A 14635-nucleotide genomic window follows, 5' to 3' on the forward strand; every position below is an offset into this window, starting at 1 on the left:
AGGGCTTCGGTTTAAAATTACTGACTGCACTATATTTTTGAAACTCCGCCATCAACGATGGGAGGGTAATGTGCGGCTGGGATACGTACAACAATAGGTCATCAGCATAAAGAGAGACCTTATAATGAGCGCGATCCACCCATAGACCGTGCACACTGGGATTCCTTCTAATTGCCACCCCCAAATGTTCCATTACCACCGTGTATAAAAGGGGCAACAGAGGGCAGCCCTGTCATGTGCCGTTCCCAATGGTTATAGAATCTGATATTGCCCCATTGACTCTAACCCTCCCTGAAGGACCGGAATAAAGAGCTGCAACCCTATGTAGGAAACGGTTCCCCAGGCCCTTCTGTCGTAAGGCCGAAAACATGAAGCCCCAGTGTACACGGTCAAAGGCCTTCTCCGCGTCAATCGACAGCAAAGCCAGTGGCTTGTGTTTTAATTTAGCATGTGCAGTCAAAATGAGGGTCTTGCCTATGCCGTCTCTCGCTTCTCTCCCCCATACAAACCCCACCTGGTCCGAATGTACAACTAAAGGCAGGAGGGGAGCCAGTCGGTTAGTTAAAATTTTCGCGCAAAGTTTTACATCAACGTTAATGAGGGATATTGGGCGATAATTAGTCACCACCTTGGGGTCTTTCCTTGGCTTCGGTATTACTGCAATAAATGCCTCTAAGGATTGTGGGACAAACGGGGAGTCGCTTGAGATGGAGTTAAAGACCAACATCATAATGGGATTAAGTTGCTCTCGAAACATCTTGTAGAAATGAGGGGAGAAGCTGTCCGGTCCCGGGCTTTTACCAGCCGTGGTGTTCCGAATGACCTCGTTAATCTCCTCAGTCATAAAATCAGTGTCCAATAGTGTCATTAAGTCTGTGGCCAATGTCGGGAGGGCAGTATCATGTATATAAGATTCCATTTGTGGTTGGGGGTCCAGGGGCGATTGAGGGGGGGCCATCTCCGTTAATATTGTACAATGAATGATAATAACGTTGCATTATGTCAAGGATTTCCGTTGGGTTCGACGTCGTCTGACCGCGGTGTCGCTGGAGAGATGGCATGTATGTGGTCTGACATCGTGGGTGCAGAAATCTAGCTAACAGATGTCCACATTTATTAGCATGGCCGTATAATATACTCTTAAAGCAATTTCTATGATGACGGGACTTCTCGTTTAGCAGAGACTTCAGGTCATCTCTACATTTGATCAGGTTAGTCTGCGTCCCCGTCCCCATACCTGTCTTATGTCTTGCCTCCAGGGTTAGTATTTTTTCCGTGAGGTCCATAATTTCCCTATTTTTCATTTGTTTCAGGCGGGAGCCATGTTTAATAAGTACCCCTCTAAGGATGTATTTAAGGGTTTCCCATTTGATAGGCATAGCGGTGGTGTCGTCTGTGTGATCTTGTAAGAATGCTGCTATGGTAGTCTTAACGTTAGCCACGCAAGTAGGGTCTTTTAAAAGATTATCATTCAATCTCCATGTCCACTGGCGCGTCCCCGAGTCAGGAGGACTGATGTTCAGAAAGACTGGAGCATGATCCGACCATAGGAAACTTCCAATGGACGGTTTCGGGTCCCAGGCCAATGCGCAATGACTAAGGAGAAAGAAGTCTATTCCGCCATATGAATTATGTGGCGTGGAGAAGAACGTATAATCTTTCCCGTTGGGGTTAAGAAGCCTCCAGACATCAGTAAGACGTAGGTCATGAAGGAAAAAGAAGAGGTAGAAATAGAAAAGGAGAATCAACTGATGGTAAGAGCTGATTTGAGCTTCAGTTCTGTGTTACTTTGTAGAGAAGATCCCCAATACCCATCCCCCACCTAGATAGATGAAAACCCACTCCAAACTAATAAAAAACTGAGTAATCAATCAGCATCTCCCTCTCCTAGATGTATGCGCCCCTGTCCATTGGGTCATCCATTCTGTAAAATGATGGTAAGGGTGGCCAATCAGGGATGTCCACCTCAGGTATATCCAGGGCGGCCGAAAATGCAGGGATTCCACTAGGGTGGCTCAAGCGATGCACTCTGCCCCTCTTCTGAACCCGGAGGCAAAACGGAAACCCCCAGGTGTAGAGAAGGTTGTGCTGTCGCAACTCATCCAAGAGGGGGCGAAGAGCTCTGCGTCTCTGCAAAGTTCATCTGGACAGATCTGGTAAAAGCTGTATGCGGGTGTCCAAGAGGTTTATGGGTCTTGCTCTCCTGGCTGCCCCCATGACCGCATCTTTAAGTTGGTATTTATGGACCTGGCAAATCACATCTCTCGGTGGGTCCTGTTCACTAGGACGCGGGCCCAGAGCCCTATGGGCATGGTCTAGCTTCAGTGGAGTGTCTTGGGGCCTGTCTAATACCAAATTGAAGATGCCTCTCAAAGTGGTATTTAACTCCTGAGGTATAGATTCGGGCAATCCCCGTATTCTTATGTTGTTCCTGCGTCCCGTTTTCAGAATCATCCAGCATCTCTGCTAGGGTCTGTAGCTGTCAAGCTTGAGCAGCCAAGGCAGCCTCCTGAGCCTCCATTCTTCCGTTCAGGGAGGTCAGAAGCTGATCATGGGATTCAACTTTCTCTCCGCATTGTTGGATGTCATCCTTAAGTATGGAAAGTTAGGCTTTATAGGAAGATTCCAAGCGAACAATGTATTGTTCCATGTCCTGTTTCGTCGGAATGTCTTTTATTTTATTATACAGTAAAGTGAAATCGGCTCCCATGGGGGCTGCAGATTGTCCCGTAAAGAGAGGGACAGATGGCCCGTACTGTGGTGTCAGGGATGTAGCTAATTGGTGGGTAGTTGGAGGAGCTATGACAGTCCAGCCTGATGGGCAGATGACATGATGTAGTTTGCCTGCCCACTCATCGCAGGGTCTGCTTCCCCCTGTACTGTGGGCTCGGCGGTTTTGTTATGGGGAGAGCGCCCTGTCTCCTGCGCGGCCTCTGAGTTCACCCCGTCAGATCCCCGAGGGGTCCCCCTGCGGTCCTCCTTCCCTTCAGACTGCTCCCCCACCTCTTGTACCTTGCCTCCCCTTGACAGCGGAGCCGGCTGCACTTTGCGCACCGCATCCATCATGGCGCCTGCGGCCTTCTTTCTCCCCGCTCCTGTGAAGTAGCGGGAGATGTTATGGGGAGTCTTTTCGGATGCCGCGGGGCTGGTGGACGTGCTCCCTCTGCTTCTTCTGGTGGACATCGGGGTAGAAGGTCTGAGTAAGTCTCTGATCAGGTCGGTTACTGGTATAGGAGCGGGAGCTCTCCAAAACACATCCTCACTCCTCGCTGGCCATGCCACACCCCCTTGTACCTATTTTATATCCATTCTCAATCTGAGCCCTGACCCTCATGTAATCTTGAAACTCTGAAATCTTAGATCAACATCTATTTCCCTTAATTTATCATATCAATTTCCTAACATCTTAATATTCACAACCATAATATCTTAAAGTCCTTCTCCATCTCTCCTTTTTGATGTCAGAGAGGTATAAAAATACTTTACTCCCACCCCCTTCATCCTCCCAAGCAATATCTCCCAATGTGAACCTAGCATTTGTATGATACTTTCCCCCTGGAAGATATCTTAATTTAACACAAAATACTCCCATCAACATTCAATTAAGATCTTGTCTTCTACCTAGTATATACATCACATCTTGTCATCATTATCCCAACTTTATATATATAGTTAGGTCCATATATATTTGGACAGAGACAACATTTTTCTAATTTTGGTTCTAGACATTACCACAATGAATTTTAAACAAAACATTTCAGATGCAGTTCATTCGGCTGCTTCTGTCCTGTGTCACATCATCAATAAACACTAGTGACCCAGTGCCACTGGCAGCCATGCATGCCTAAGCCATCACACTGCCTCCGCCGTGTTTTACAGATGATGTAGTATGCTTTGGGTCATGAGCTGTTCCACGCCTTCGCCATACTTTTCTCTTTCCATCATTCTGGTAGAGGTTGATCTTGGTTTCATCTGTCTTCCAGAACTGTGCTGGCTTTTTTAGCAAAGTCCAGTCTAGCCTTTTGATTCTTGATGATTATGAGTGGCTTGCACCGTGCAGTGAACCCTCTGTATTTACTTTCATGCAGTCTTCTCTTTATGGTAGATTTGGATATTGATACTCCTACCTCCTGGAGAGTGTTGTTCACTTGGTTGACTGTTGTGAAGGGGTTTCTCTTCACCATGGAGATTATTCTGCAATCATCCACCACTGTTGTCTTCCGTGGGCACCCAGGTCTTTTTGCATTGATGAGTTCACCAGTGCTTTCTTTCTCAGGATGTACCAAACTGTAGATTTTGCCACTCCTAATGTAGCAATTTCTCGGATGGGTTTTTTCTGTTTTTGCAGCTTAAGGATGGCTTGTTACACCTGCATGGAGAGCTCCTTTGACCAAATGTTTCCTTCACAGCAAAACCTTCCAAATGCAAGCACCACACCTTAAATCAACTCCAGGCCTTTTATCTGCTTAATTGAGAATGACATAATGAAGGGATTGCCCACACCTGTCCATGAAATAGCCTTGGAGTCAATTGTTCAATTACTTTTGGTCCCTTTAAAAACAGGGTGGCACATGTTAAAGAGCTGAAACTCCTAAACGCTTCATCCAATTTTAATGTGGATACCATCAAATGAAAGCTGAAAGTCTGAACTTCAACTGCATCTGAATTGTTTTGTTTAAAATTCATTGTGGTAATGTCTAGAACCAAAATTAGAAAAATGTTGTCTCTGTCCAAATATATATGGACCTAACTGTCTTTTTGTTGTGAAAACCTCACAATGTCCATAAACCTGGAAGTCACAAATTCGTCGTCAGCCAGTATGATCAGCTTGCAGACCAATTAAATCAGCACCCCAAATTCTCCATTCAGTCCAATAGAACCTGTGAAAAGAAATAAGATGGGAAAAAAAGAGAAAAAAAAAAAAGAAATAAGAGAAGGGGGATCTCTCTACCAGCTGTCCTGTAGTCTTCCTTGAACATACATAGTTCCGTATGATATTGACCCGGTCAGGTGAATATACCTGTAAATTTGTAAGTTTTGTACACCACCATGAGGCTCACAGATGATATCCCTTATTACTGTACGTCTTCCTATTTTAGGTGATTGGGAGCGTAAGTAGTCTTTCTGTAGCTCAACCTGGACCACAAAAATTTCTCCCTTCCATCTTCATATTATCATGTGAGGTATTCCAGTCATACTTTTCACTTATGCTGACCCCAGGATATATCTTGACACAATCTCATAAGCATTAGATCATTTAGTATTCTGTCTTGTTTGGTTCTTCCTGAACACCCTTGTCATTGGGGTTCTTTGTTCCTTAGCCATTGTCTCTCTTTCATTATCTCCTTCCAAGTGCAAATCTGACCTCAGGCTATACGGATAGGGGGAGACCCTGTCTCCTCTGTCGGCGGGCTGGTATTTTCAGGTGATTGTTGGCCAGATGAAGGCTGCTGCTGGGACATAATTTTCATGGCCTCCTTGGGATCTGTAAATGACCTCATCACACCATCTCTTGTCCTAAAACGCAGCGTTGCTGGGTAGTTTAGCTGGAATCTGATGTTGCGTTTAAACAACAGAGTGCATGCTTCGCTGAATGCCCTTCTTCTCCGTGTCATCTCTGCTGAATAGTCTCCAAATAAAAGGACTTTATGTCCCTGAATTATCAGTGGTCGCCTCCTTCCTTATCTTTAAAGTTCAAGTACTTTGCCACTGCCTGGCGTGGTCTCTGAGCTTCCTTGTTATTCTGCTTATTCCTGCCCCTCTCAGCCTCTGAGGCCTCTCTGGGGGAGCCTATCCTGTGTGCACGCTCCACTCTGCAGTTATGTGACAGTCCCAGTGCTTTTGGCAATTCCACCTCATAGATATCATTTAGCTGCTGTGTGTTTATTGTCTCTGGGAGGCCTATCATTTTCAGATTGCTTCTGCGGGACCTATTCTCCAGATTCTCTAGTTTATCCACAGTGTAGGAGGCTTGTTTCTTTTAAGTCACTGACTTGATTTTCTAGCTGAACAACTTTGTACTCCGCCTCAGAGATTCTCTGCTCGGCTTCCTGCAGTTTCTGCTCCTGATGAGTCATCTTGCTTTGCAGCTCTTTAGTGGTAGATTGGATCATGTCAGCCACCGCCTGCTTAAAGTCTTCAGCAAGGTATGATGCCATTTCTTTTGCTAGCTGTTTAAAGTTTAATGAGCCATGAGCATGTAGCTGCGTTTCCAAATGTGCCTCCTGTCTCCACTGTCTCCCCCTGGCTGAAATTTCCTTCTTTCTCTGGGGCTTCCTCCACCCGTTCTATCTCCTCATGTGCTTGCCCTGTTTGTGCTTGTGTCTCCGTCGCCATTACTGTGCTCCCACTCTGCAGGTCTCCTCTGACCTCCTCCTCCATCTGCTCCTTCCCTGCACCTCTTGTGACAAACCGATCCCTGTTGCGGACGGTCCCGGATGGTCTCACGATGATCCCAGTACCTTTTGTGAGTCAGGGCTCTGTGTAAATGCAGAGTATTTGCGGCGGTCAGCAGGAGCTCCCTCACATGCGAATGCACATGGCGGCGCCGGAACAGGAAGTCTCTGAAAATATTTTTATACTGGGGGGCAGGAAGAGGTAAGAGCCAAAGGCTACTCTGAGGCTGCAGACTTCCGGTACAGGAGAAAGCCTGATGTCATGCATTGTGATAGATAGATCAGGTAGGGGAATTAAGTGGGATGGATGAAAGATGATGAGTTCGGATTTGTTATCAAGTTACTAACATATGCAAAATCCAGTTATAAAAAGAAAAAAAGTATGGAAACATACAAATTTTGTATTAAAACGTAATATATTTTGTCAGATATCTTTCATTTATTGGACAGCATTTACAGTGTATTAAATGAGTCATTTATTTCTACCATATGGGGATACTTTTTAATGTATCCAAAATAAACATTTATCATTTTACCAGTGTAAATTTTTCTCACTTTTCTTTAACATTGCTGATCTTCACCAGTGGGATTAGGCACCCATAATATAAGACTTATCTAAGCATCAATGCTATTCAAATGCGGTAAGCTCACAATCTTTTCTTTTTGTGTATACTGTGCTTGGGTTCACTATCAAAGGCACTCCAGGAAAACCTGTTATACCTGGTATTGGGCCTAAAGGAGGTGAGGCATGATTTCTGCCTTTAGTGGCCTCGCCCCTCGGGCCCTGCATAGTAAATCCATATTTCACTGATAACATTCATAGGAGCCTGTAACTTAAGGTCCAAAAACATAGCTATATAGCTAGTAGGATCTGACCCCCAGCCTGAACTGTAGGATCTGACCCCCAGCCTGAAGGGTAGGATCTGACCCCCAGCCTGAGGGTAGGATGAGGGTAAGATCTGACCACCAGCATGAGGGTAGGGTCTGACCACTACTCTCAAGAGAAGAATCAGACCCCCAGCCTGAAGGAAAGGATCATATCCCCAACCTAGTAATTTGCATATTCTTAAAGGGGTTATCGGCACCTCTCACCTCCTCATTGGGGGGGATAGGAGCTGCTGATGAGGCATCGATGTCCACCTACCAGGTATAGGCAATTACTTTGTGCATCTGTCCTATGCGGCAGTAAAAGGCATCAGATAATCCCATTACAACCAGGAGGAACTGACCTATAGAACTTCTGCTGTCTCTAATCCTTTGTATCATTTTTACATTTCTCTCTAAAAAATATCGTATCACCAGAAGTGACAAAGAAGACACATTGCTGGTGCAATCGACGTCGGCTTCACAGTCATGTCCTTGTAATGACAACACTGCTTATGGCTACACTTTGGCACCTTCCCCTTTTTTCTGCAGTCGATTCCTGGTTGGTTCTGTGAACACAAGTGGTTCTTGTATGATTGTAGCGGGGTAATGTTTGCCAAGAAGTTCCACCTCTAGTTTTTGTCCAGTCGCACTCAATTCTATAGGCACGTAGGCGAAAGCCAAGCTCTTGTTCGTGGAGTAACTAAAGGTTCCAGATGTGGTGTTACCTACAACCTGAGGAAGAACATTTCAGAGAATTTCATTAGATAATCTGCAGGAAAAAGCTTAAGTTCGTTTGCATTATAATGTCTTTATTTTAGTTAGTCCATCATATTACTACGGATTCAGGAGCTATTCTTATTTTGGCCACAAACCACATGCATTGACTTTACCCAATATTGCAAAAGACAATCCTGCAAATTTTTGAAATTTGAACCATTTTATTTCCCTGCCTCTTTTTTTTAATTTCATGTGTATAGGGTGTGATAATCATCATTTACATATACCGTATTTTATTTTATCTTATAACCGGATTTCAATGCAGATCTGGAACAAATTCGCCGTGTCTTAATTGGTCTTATGATTTCACCAGTTTGTGTGAATATATCCTGTTTTTCTACAATTTTTGTAAAATCACGGGACAAAATGAGGTTTGAATATACTGTACTGTTTTTTTTCTGTGTTTTTTACCCATTATTGCAGGAATTTTTGTAATGTAACCAGTCTGCGGGCCCAAAGGCTCTTTAGAGACCTGATTGGAGAACTGGTCTTCTAGAATACATGGAGCGGCTGGCTTTTATGCTGCTCACAAGTAGTAGTGTGGGGAACCATGTTGCCCTGTGATCCCTATCGCTATGTACTGTATATACATGTTTTTTAGCGAAATGGCAATCTTTAGTATAATTTATCAAAAGGAATATTCTGCTTCGTACTGGAAAATGGTTCCTAATGCAGGACAATCATGTTTAATTTCTATGCCCCAGACATCAGAATTATGCAGCTCGAATTATCCCATGATAATAGTTTTGCTATTTTTTTTTTTAAAGACGTTAAAAAACTGGAGCAAGTTCAGAAAAAGCTACCAGAATGGTGAGCGGACTGCAAAGTATGTCCTACGAGGAACGGTTAAAAGATCTGGGAATGTTTAGCTTGCAAAAAAGAAGGCTAAGAGGAGACTTATAGTGCCTTGCGAAAGTATTCGGCCCCCTGGAACTTTTCAACCTTTTCCCACATATCATGCTTCAAACATAAAGATATTGTAAGGTAGCGCTTGTCATTCAGGTAGGGGATACTCGCTAGGCAGCTGATAAATCAGGTCCGGCACAGGTTTCTCAACATAAACTCAGTCCATTCGGTTTATTATGCAATATAAACCATCAAACAGCAACAGAAAGTTCATATCAAATCAGCATAGCGTCCATAACAGAGCTCCCCTCTGTTAACCATGTGCTCACACAGGCTTTGTGATCTCCGGTACACAGGTTCTCTAGCCTCACAGTTATATCCCCTGTCAGGGTTACCTCATGGCTGCTTCTCAGTGCAGACGTTCATTCCCTCTCCTGGGAACTCTCAGACACGTGCAGCCATTATACACACAGGCACTCAGGAAGGCAGACACATCTTCCAGCGAGACCTTCCAAACGGACCAACTGGGTCCAAGCATTCACTCATGTGACCTACCCTGGCCACCTTATATGGTCCGTAGCCACGCCCACTGGATCACATGGCTATGATCACAGGTCCTACAAGCATTCACACACATACACTTTACTATGGCGTTCTAGACACCGCCCCTAGGTGGGTTTGTAGGTAGCTGGTTCCACCTGTCTCACTAGCTACCTGGAAAGCTCTCCCTGACACAGTGTAACAAAAGCTCAGCAGTACCTCTGCTGATTCACACACATATTCAAGCTTCCATCCCAAGGCCACCCACCTTGAGATACATAACGGTCATTTGCCATCCTATACCCATTACCACAATGGATATGCCTGTACGCCCTTCCTGGGACACCCACACAGCGCCCCCTAGCGGACATAGTGGTCACTGCACCACAATACCAAATGTAAATTTTTGGTAAAGAATCAACAAGTGGGACACAATTGTGAAGTTGAACGAAATGTATTGGTTATTTTAAATTTTTGTGGAAATTCAAAAACTGAAAAGTGGGGCGTGCAATATTAATCGGCCCCTTTAACGTAATACTTTGTTGCGCCACCTTTTGCTGCGATTACAGCTGCAAGTCGCTTGGGGTATGTCTCTATCAGTTTTGTACATCGAGAGACTGAAATTCTTGTCCATTCTTCCTTGGCAAACAGCTCGAGCTCAGTGAGGATTGATGGAGATCGTTTGTGAACAGCAGTTTTCAGCTCTTTCCACAGATTCTCGATTGGATTCGGGTCTGGACTTTGACTTGGCCATTCTAACACCTGGATACGTTTGTGAACCATTCCATTGTATGTTTTGCTTTATGTTTGGGATCATTGTCTTGTTGCAAGACAAATCTCCATCCCAGTCTCAGGTCTTTTGCAGACTCCAACAGGTTTTCTTCAAGAATGGTCCTGTATTTGGCTCCATACATCTTCCCATCAATTTTTACCATCTTCCCTGTCCCTGCTGAAGAAAAGCAGGCCCAAACCATGACGCTGCCACCACCATGTTTGACAGTGGGGATGGTGTGTTCAGGGTGATGAGCTGTGTTGCCTTTACGCCAAACATATCATTTGGCATTGTTGCCAAAAAGTTCAATTTTGGTTTCATCTGACCAGAGCACCTTCTTCCACATGTTTGGTGTGTCTCCCAGGTGGCTATTTGCAAACTTTAAACAACACTTTTTATGGATATCTTTGTGAAATGGATTTCTTCTTGCCACTCTTCCATAAAGGCCAGATTTGTGCAGTGTACGACTGATTGTTGTCCTATGGACATACTGTCACACCTCAGCTGTAGATCTTTGCAGTTCATCCAGAGTGATCATGGGCCTCTTGGCTGCATCTCTGATCAGTCTTCTCCTTGTTTGAGAAGAAAGTTTAGAGGGACGGCTGGGTCTTGGTAGATTTGCAGTGGTATGATTCAATATGATCGCTTGCACAGTGCTCCTGGGGATGTTTAAAGTGTTGGAAATCATTTTGTATCCAAATCCGGCTTTAAACTTATCCACAACAGTATCATGGACCTGCCTGTCGTGTTCCTTGGTCTTCATGATGCTCTCTGTGCTTCAAACAGAACCCTAAGACTATCACAGTGCAGGTGCATTTATACGGAGACTTGATTACACACAGGTGGATTATATTTATCATCATTAGTCATTTAGGACAACATTGGATCATTCAGAGATCCACAATGAACTTCTGGAGTGAGTTTGCTGCACTGAAAGTAAAGGGGCCGAATAATATTGCACACCCCACTTTTCAGTTTTTGTATTTCCATAAACATTTAAAATAACCAATAAATTTCGTTCAACTTCACAATTGTGTTTCACTTGTTGTTGATTCTTCACCAAAAATTTACATTTGGTATCTTTATGTTTGAAGCATGATATGTGGGAAAAGGTTTAAAAGTTCCAGGGGGGCTGAATACTTTTGCAAGGCACTGTAATAGCTGTCTACAAACATCTGAAGAGAATTCACAATGTGGAGGGATCATCATTATTCTCATGTGCACATGGAAACACAAAAAGCAATGAAATGAAACTGAAAGCGAGAAGAAACAGATTAGATATTAGAAGAAACTTTTTGACAGTAAGTGATGAATGAGTGGAACAGGCTGCCACGAGAGGTGGCGAGTGCTCCGTCAATGGAAGTCTTCAAACAGAGGCTGGACAAACATCTGTCTGAGATGGTTTAGTGACTCCTGCTTTGAGAAGGAGGATGGACCAGATGACCCTGGAGGTCCCTTCCAACTCAGACATTCTAAGATTCTATGAGGCCAAATACCATCTACAGTGTGTCTAATATGAAACCTTTCTCTGATGCTGGGATCATATGATTAGTTAAATTGGGGATTTATGAATACGGAATTGTATGTACTAAAGTAGAAGTTTGTGTGTTTTTTATATTTTTTAATCTATCAATAACATAAGTACGGTACGTAGTGAAAAATAAGGAATACATTTCACCCATCTACCTTACCACAATTTAGTTTCTGCTTTGCATCTGACTGTGATGCGACTTTGGAAACTTAAAACTTATTCTTTGGTCCTTGAATGAAGAACATCACGTTGCCAGCCCGCTCTCACTTGTACATCAGAAGTCAGAAAATCACGTTTAATTACATTAGCAATGAATCCCACTATACTTGTCGGTTCTACAAAATGAACCACGTTTAACTGAGCTAAATAGATGTGTCACATTGATCTCAAGCTGTCTCACTGTTGCATTTACTGCTACAAAGCCCTCCATTGAGTCTATGGATATTATCTTGGCTTTAACCCCCATTTTGTATGCTGCACTGGGTTCGGGTAGGTTAAATATCTTGTTAAGTTATAACAGGATTCTGAAGACAAGTTCAAAGAGTGAGAAATCGGGACGCAAAACACATCCAACATAGATTCCCTCTGTTATAAAGCATAATTGTATCTTCAGAAAAAAATACCACACATGTAAATAAATGAAAATTATATTAAAACATACTTTTTATTATCTACAAAGTCACTCATCTATTACATAAATTTCATTTACTAAACCCATTGTGTTGCCTTCTAAAACCTCCTGCAGACATTGCAAAAAAGCCATAGCATGGACCAAGATTGCCAGGGTAGGATCTGACCAATCTGACGGAAAGAATAATATGTCTGAGGGTGGAATAAGGGTAGGATCTGACCACCAGCCTGAAGGGAAGGGTCAGACCCCAGCCTGAAGGAAAGGATCTGACCCCCCCTCCAGCCTGAAGGAAAGGATCTGACCCCACCCCCCGCAGCCTGAAGGAAAGGATCTGACCCCCCCAGCCTGAAGGGAAGGATCTGACCCCCCCAGCCTGAAGGAAAGGATCAAACTCCACCCCCCAGCCTGAAGGAAAGGATCAGACTCCACCCCCCAGCCTGAAGGAAAGGATCAGACTCCACCCCCCAGCCTGAACGCAAGGATCTGACCCCCCCCAGCCTGAAGGAAAGTATCTGACCCCACCCCCCCAGCCTGAAGGAAAGGATCTGACTCCACCCCCCAGCCTGAAGGAAAGGATCTGACCCCCCCAGTCTGAAGGATAGGATCTGCCCCCCCCAGCCTGAAGGAAAGGATCTGACTCCACCCCCCAGCCTGAAGGAAAGGATCAGACTCCACCCCCCAGCCTGAAGGTAAGGATCAGACTCCACCCCCCAGCCTGAAGGTAAGGATCTGACCCCCCCAGCCTGAAGGAAAGGATCAAACTCCACCCCACAGCCTGAAGGAAAGGATCAGACTCCACCCCCCAGCCTGAAGGAAAGGATCTGACCCCCCCCAGCCTGAAGGAAAGGATCTGACTCCACCCCCCAGCCTGAAGGAAAGGATCTGACTCCACCCCCCAGCCTGAAGGAAAGGATCTGACTCCACCCCCCAGCCTGAAGGAAAGGAATTGACCCCCCCTGTCTGAAGGAAAGGATCTGACCCCCCCAGCCTGAATTGAGAGGATCTGCCCCCCCGCCTGAAGGGACGGCATCTGACGCCCCCAGCCTGACGTGAGGCATCTGACTCCCCCAGCCTGACAAGACGTATCTGATATAGTCCACTCAACTTAATCACTACATTCATAATGTGATCCCAGAACTGGTTGTTATATTGGCTGTTTTCTACATTTACTATTTACTGTGTAATTCCGGTCTGCACCACAGAATAAAAACGCAAGCAAGAACAGGTCAGCAATCGCACAATTCCTGTTGGAACTATAAGTGTGGAAATGCAGAGGGAAGCCATGTTTATATAAAAGATCTGCCTCATAGTGATGCCAGCAGGGGTGTAGTTGTAAGTGGCTCAGAGCAGCTCTCATATTTAGACCCTGGCGTCTTAGGCGCCCAATGTTACATTTGCCACATCAGAAGACAGCAGCAATATAAAGTGCACACAGTGGGTGGGGGCCCCGTTACAGATTTTGCATTGGAGTCAAGAAGCTTTAAGGGCGTCTGTTGGCACAGAATGAGTGTTCAAACCAATCACAGGTGCCAGGCGCACCCTTGGCGTGACTGTACAGTTCAGTGCACTTTCCCACCTGCTTTTTTTTATCATCCATCTCTACCTCCTTTAAAACCAGAGCTGTCAAATCAATTGAAAGGGATGGAGATTTATGGAAAAGTAATGGTTGTTTCAGACATCCGTGATCACCGGTCCAATCTCAAATCACAATGCATGGACTGACCACGGAACTCCTGAACCGAGTGTGACAACCTCATAGATATACATGAAGTGTTCACGCTCAAGTTGGGAGACGTTCAACCAGTCCGTGCATTATGATCTGATACTGGACTGATGATCACGGACGTCTGAAAGAGCCTTAAGGCTATGTGCACACGCTGCGGATTCACCCACGGATTTGTATCTGCGGATCCGCAGGTAAAACAGCAGCTAAAATGACCTGCGGTTTTACCTGCGGATTGGCCAGCGGTTTTCCCCTGCGGTTTGACACCTGGACAATGGAATAGGTGGCAAACCGCAGCGGAATCCGCAGATAGAATTGACATGCCACTTCTTTCTGTGGATTCAAAACCACAGCTTTTCCGCAGTTAAAAAACCGCAGCATGTGCACAGCGGATTGTAAATCCCAAAGACTTACATTGTAATGTACACTGTCTGCAGAACTGCTGTGGATCCGCAGAGGCCAAATCCGCAGCGGATCCGCAGCAGAATCCGCAGCGTGTGCACTTAGCCTTAGGGAGAAGGTGCATTGAACTCTTTGGCCACACTACAGGTGC

The 14635-nt window shown here is 44.9% G+C and overlaps 1 protein-coding gene across 2 annotated transcripts in view; it reads right to left on the bottom strand.

The window, feature by feature from the left end:
• Window positions 1-6792: 6792 nt before the first annotated feature.
• DMGDH (dimethylglycine dehydrogenase) overlaps window positions 6793-14635 on the bottom strand; it is a 115063-nt gene continuing 107220 nt past the window's right edge. For both annotated transcript variants that reach the window (XM_073584154.1, XM_073584156.1), the window contains one exon: window positions 6793-7994. In XM_073584154.1, coding sequence (XP_073440255.1) covers window positions 7779-7994 — 216 coding nt within the window. In that variant the 3' untranslated portion in view covers window positions 6793-7778. The remainder of the gene's footprint in view (window positions 7995-14635) is intronic.

This window comes from Dendrobates tinctorius, unplaced genomic scaffold (assembly GCF_039654945.1).
Source record: "Dendrobates tinctorius isolate UK_male_01 unplaced genomic scaffold, ASM3965494v1 ptg000083l, whole genome shotgun sequence".
Lineage (NCBI taxonomy): Eukaryota > Metazoa > Chordata > Amphibia > Anura > Dendrobatidae > Dendrobates > Dendrobates tinctorius.